This window comes from Dipodomys ordii, unplaced genomic scaffold (assembly GCF_000151885.1).
Source record: "Dipodomys ordii isolate 6190 unplaced genomic scaffold, Dord_2.0 Scaffold17, whole genome shotgun sequence".
Lineage (NCBI taxonomy): Eukaryota > Metazoa > Chordata > Mammalia > Rodentia > Heteromyidae > Dipodomys > Dipodomys ordii.
In genome coordinates this window covers 21,738,074-21,743,673 of record NW_012267233.1, presented here as the reverse complement: position 1 = coordinate 21,743,673, position 5,600 = coordinate 21,738,074, and the positions used below count along the sequence as shown (strand labels likewise).

At 37.1% G+C, this 5,600-nt stretch overlaps 1 protein-coding gene across 1 annotated transcript in view; it reads right to left on the bottom strand.

Annotated features, from left to right (window-relative positions):
• Positions 1–953: 953 nt before the first annotated feature.
• Positions 954–5,600, bottom strand: part of Slc7a13 (solute carrier family 7 (anionic amino acid transporter), member 13) — a 7,802-nt gene continuing 3,155 nt past the window's right edge. Inside the window, 2 exon segments of the mRNA XM_013012409.1 lie at positions 954–1,229; positions 1,232–1,325. Of these exon segments, the coding sequence (XP_012867863.1) occupies positions 1,036–1,229; positions 1,232–1,325 (288 nt within the window). The 3' untranslated portion in view covers positions 954–1,035.

The following is a 5,600-nucleotide window of genomic DNA, read 5'->3' as shown; positions in this document are numbered from 1 at the left end:
AATCCTACCCACACACACACACAAAATGAAATCTGGTTTATGCAAAGATTATTTATTTGAAAATATTTTATACCTGGGGAAGCATCCAGAATAATATTTGACCAAATAAATGTCTGAGCACCATGACTTAGGCAAGTGAACATATAAAGTTAGCCATAAGCTAGGTATAGTGGCACCCATATAGTACCAGCCGCTTCATTTCTTAAGAGTTGGAAGCAGGAAGATTACATAAGCCCCAGAATTTGAGGTCAGTCTGGGCAACATAGTGAGAGCTTATCTCAAAAGATAAAGAGGAGGAAGAGAACAAATTTAACTACCAAACCAGGAGATGGGTCCTCAAATTGGACCCACATGCAAAGTATAAAGAGGTGAAGGATAGAGCTAGCTAATAAAGGTGGTCACTACAATATTGTTTCTACTTTGTGAAAGGCATCTAACCCAAATCCTTTTAAACTCTCTGCTGGATACAAGTTTTGAAGTTGGATGATACTAGTTGAATGAATTATTGGGATGTTATCCACCTAGCTATCTATTATACACATCTCATATATGTGTACGTATATACATATATATATATATAATTGTATTCAGATTGTAAATACTTCTCCATTTTTGTCAAATGAAGACATAGTAATGCTATTCTTCCAAGACACCTATGGATTTAAAGAAAGAACCTCAAAGAAAAATAAACTAAAAACTAAAGTTTCTCAAATAGTGCTGGAGGAAAAAGGGGAACAGGGCAAATGGAATAGTCCTTTTTGTCTTAAAATCAACCTCTTTCCAAAAAAGTTAAGAGAGAAAAGGAGAATATTTTTTATTTTTAATCATTAACTTTGATTACAATAGCAGAAGAATGGTATCAAAAATGTTAATATATCAAACTTTTCAGCAAAAAAAAAACCCACAGAGCTTTAGTTAGGCATAATGATTTCTTTGTGATTTAAAGGCAAGGGTCTGTCCTAGGCACTGTTACATACATTATTTCATTTAAATAAGTTACCATGGGAATTTTATCATTACAATTTCATTATGTGTTCAGTCTTTATTTGGAACGTGATGTGTTTTTCCAAGGCTGTAAGTTTCTATTTCTAACATTGGTTTGTCAGGCTCATCAGGGATACAGATATTAAATAACAATTGTAAATAGCAATTCAGTTTCTCAAACCAAACCAACTTCAATTTAAAGTGTATGAAAGGTATGTAAAACAGTAGTCCGCTGAGAATAAAGTCACATAGGCATAATGCATCTTTGGAGTTTTTATCAGTGATATCAGAACCAAGCACTGGCAGATGGCTATTGTTATAAATACAAATGGTGAAGAGACCTAGGGGAAAAAGAAAAAAAATTAAAATATGATAAATATGAAAATCCACATACAAGAGATGCATATTACATAAATAAAAATAAGAATATAATAGTAGAAACCAAGCTAAATTAGCCTAATGAGGTTAGATAAACCTGGCTTATAACACACATAAATGAGAAGAAGGAATTGCCAGACTCCCATCGTCAGAGTTTTCCATTCGACTTTTTGTGAATGGAAATGACCATGACATTTAAATGGTACAATATCATCTTCTGACCTAGAAAGCAGAAATATGTTTAGAAGGAGTTTCAAAGTCTTGGTAAAAGTCATACAGTCTTCCCTAGAAAATACATCAAGTCAGTAATAAATTTAAGACAAAAAAGACAAAGACTTTCTTCATGTGTCTTGGCCATTCTTCTATTGAGATCCCACCTTACTCCAGTTAGAATGACCACTACCAAGAAAACTTAAAATAACAAATGCCAGTCTGGATGTGGCCAAAAGAGAACTCTACTTCACTGGAGGGAATGTAAACTTTTTCAACCACTCTGGAAAGCAGTATGGAGATTCCTCAAAAGACTAAATATAGAGCTTCTCTATGACCTAGCAATTCCATTCCTGGGCATTTATCCAATAGAACACAAACAAGACCCAACCATTTTCATTGAAGCACTGTTTACTATAGCCAATATATAGATTCAGCCCAGATCCTCCTCACTGGACAAAAGGATCAAGAAAATGTAATATGCATACAAATGGAATTCTATTCATCTATCAGAAAGAATAATATTGTGCCATTTGTAAAGAAATAGAAAGACTTGGAAAAAATTATATTAATCCAAGTAAGCCAAACCCAGAGAAACATGATTTGCATGATTTCCCACTTTTGTGGTAGCTACAATTCTATACCTATAAATCTACAAGTAAACACACTGGATGGTAAAAAAAAGAAAAAAATACACTGGGACATGATAAAGTATACAGGTCTCTAGGTGTTCATACACAGAGAGACCAAAGGAGAATACTTGTAGGATAGGAGCACAAGGCACCAGTACCTCTGTGTATCTGATCATATAAAATAATATTTATCAAAATGAACTCCAGGAAATGGAAATAAGAGGTAATTTCTTTTTGTTTCTTTTCCTTTTGTCTTGTTTGTTCATTTATCTATCTGCGGGAGGGTGGTGGGGGCACAGAAATGATAGGCAAAGGGTGAACAAACACAGAAGTGATACTCACTAGACACTATGTTGAAAATGAACTATACAACTGTAGGCAGGAATGGGAAGGAAAAACTAGGAGAGAGATAGGGAAGGGGTGACATTGTCCAACAAGAAATGTAGTCTTTATCTAACTGTAACCCCTCTGTACATCACCTTTACAATAAGAACAAAAAAAATGCAAAGACTATTTTAAGATCCTCTGTTGCTCAGGTAAATATCCAAAGAATAGGATGAATTTATAGGCTTAGTATATTAAGATTATTAATATACTATATATATTAATGGTTTAATATATTTAGTATAAAAATACTAAAAATGGCTAGAGCAATTCTTTCTATAGTTTTGTTTTTGCTTTGCCAACACTGTTAAGGATCCATCCCTAATATCGTGTTAGTGTTAGAATTATGAGAGTACTGTCCCTAGCATTATTCAACATAGAGAGAAAATTCAATAGGTTATCTCTTTTTTTTCCATTTTTTTGAACAAGGCTTTTTTATATAGCCCAGAATGGCCTTGAACTCCTGATCCTTCTGCTTCAGCCTTCTGAATACTGCCATTACAAGTGGGCCACTATATGTGGTGGTAGCAATTCACTTTTGAGGTGTCTTTAAAGAGACATGACAGCCTATCATCTCACAGCTCAGTATTAGTTATCAAAAAATTGAGAGAAGAGAACCAGCACTCATAAAGGCAGACAAGAAAATCTGAATTACTTGTATTTAAGATTGTCTTTGAAGGGCATGGTGGTATGCCTGTAATCCGAGCACTTGGTAGAGGCAGGAGAATCTTGGGATTAAGGCCAGCCTAAACTACACAATGATTTCCCACAGGCTGACACTACACAGGGATACTGTTTCAAAAACACAAAAACAAAAACAAAAAACAACTAAGGGGGGGGGCGGTGGCTCATACCCATAATCCTAGCTACTCAGGAGGCTGAGATCTGACAATCATGGTTCACAGCCAGCCCAGACGAAAAACCCATGAGAGTCTTATCTCCAATTAACCAACAGGAAACCAGAAGTGGCTCTGTGGCTCGAAGAGCCACTTGAAGTGAAGAGCTCAGGGACAGCACCCTGGCCTAGAGTTCAGGCCCCATAATTTGAAACAAACAAACAAGAAAAAAAAAAACTAACTTCCAGCCACTAGTAGCCCACGCCTATAATCAGCTACGCAGAAGGCTGAGCTCTGAAGACTGAGTTTCAAAGCCAACCCAGGCAGGAAAGTCCATGAGATTCTTAGCTCCAAGTAACCATCAAAACATCAGAATTAGAGCTGTGGTTTAGGTGGTAGAGCACTGGCTCTGAGCAAAAGAAAGCTCAGGGACAGTGCCCATGTCCTGAGTTCAAGCCCCAAGACTAGCACACACACACACCACACACACACACACACACACACACACACACACCATGTAACTGAAGACATTTTCTTGCTTTCTTTTTGATGTGAATATAAGTCAAATAATAATATGATCATATAAACAATGATAGCCATTAGTGTCACACTGTGGATTTTTCTCAGCTTATTTAATCCATCCATCACTCCTAGGAGGGGGGTATATTATGCATTACCATTGTAGATGTGAAAAACAGTAGATTGTGATGGAGTTAGAAAATAGGCTGAGGATTTAGACTTGAAACCAGGCTCTTAATATTCATCATATATTATTCTTTAGTGTATTACAAACCCATTATTGGTTCATAACTTCTCTCAAACTATCTAATTAGGGTCAGGGGTCTAACAAAATGTGGGTCAGAAAGCAAAAATGAAGGAAAAGATTAAAAGTTGCTGGAAGTGAAACTATGAAGAGATTAGACTTTGGGAAGTCCCCAAGGAGGATTCCTCTAGATGGCATCCCCCATCTTGGGGATATCTGAGCAACCTGGGGATAACACTGTGCATCAATTCACAATGTTTGGTTTTCTAGTCACTTGACTGTCCACATAGATTATAACCAGCCTAAAGGCAAGAGCCAAGTCTTACTGAAATCTAGTCACTTCTTTAAAATGAGTATTCAAACATGCAACTGTTAAGTGATAGATGTGTGGAAAAGGTAGAAGGAAAAGCTGATTGCAAATCAAGCAAAGCTGGTGATGAGAATATTACTTTCTTTCTGCATTCATATATTTTGTACTTTGTAATTGTCAAACACTCCAAAGATACTGCCAGGATTTCAGTCTTGTCTGCATTCTCTGCTTTGTGAGCTTGGGGAAGTAACTTAACTCCTCTAAACCAGTTTCCTCTTCTGTAAGTGAGCCTAACAGGAATATACACCATTTGTGTTATTGAGAGAACAAAGGGTGATCATCCAAACAAAGCTTTAAGCCCGAGGTTAGTGGCTCACACCTGTCAACCTAGCTATTTAGGAGACAGATCTGAGGATCACGGTTGAAGCTAGCCCAGGCAGGAAAGTCCATGAGGCTCCTTTTTTTAATTAACCAGCAAAAAAGCTGGACATAGAGCTGTGGCTCAAGTGGTAGCAAAAAGCTCAGGGGCAGTGCCCAGACCCTGAGTTCAAGCTGCATGACTGACAAAAAAAAAAAAAAAAAAAGCTTCAAACATGCTACTGAACCAAGCAAGAGACTTTCATTTTCAGTTAGGTCATCTTTCTCTGATTATATTCTTACACTCAAGCTTTTGTTTCCTCCAATGCCTACCCTTCAAGGACTCTCTCCTGTCCTATGAAGTTTTTTTCTCATTTAGACTGGAAAATAAATTTAGAGGTAGTGAATTTGACGAGATGGAATTTGACAATGATCAGAAGAAGCTGGCATTTCAGAACAGTAGATATTGTCATTTGTGACCTCCTGTTGTCTCTTCTATTTCCCATTCACCAAATTTGATCCTGACTATATCAAATACTATTATGTATTAGTATTCCCTAATTAATAATCCCCATAATCTCTGGTCAAAAGTCTCATAATGACCTGTCCCACTTCACAGACAACTATCATTCTCTTTTTTTTGGGGGGGCGGTCTGGTCGTGGGGTCTGAACTCTGGGCCTGGGCGCTGTCCCTCAGCTCTTCAGCTCAAGGCTAGCGCTCTACCACTTGAGCCACAGCACCACTT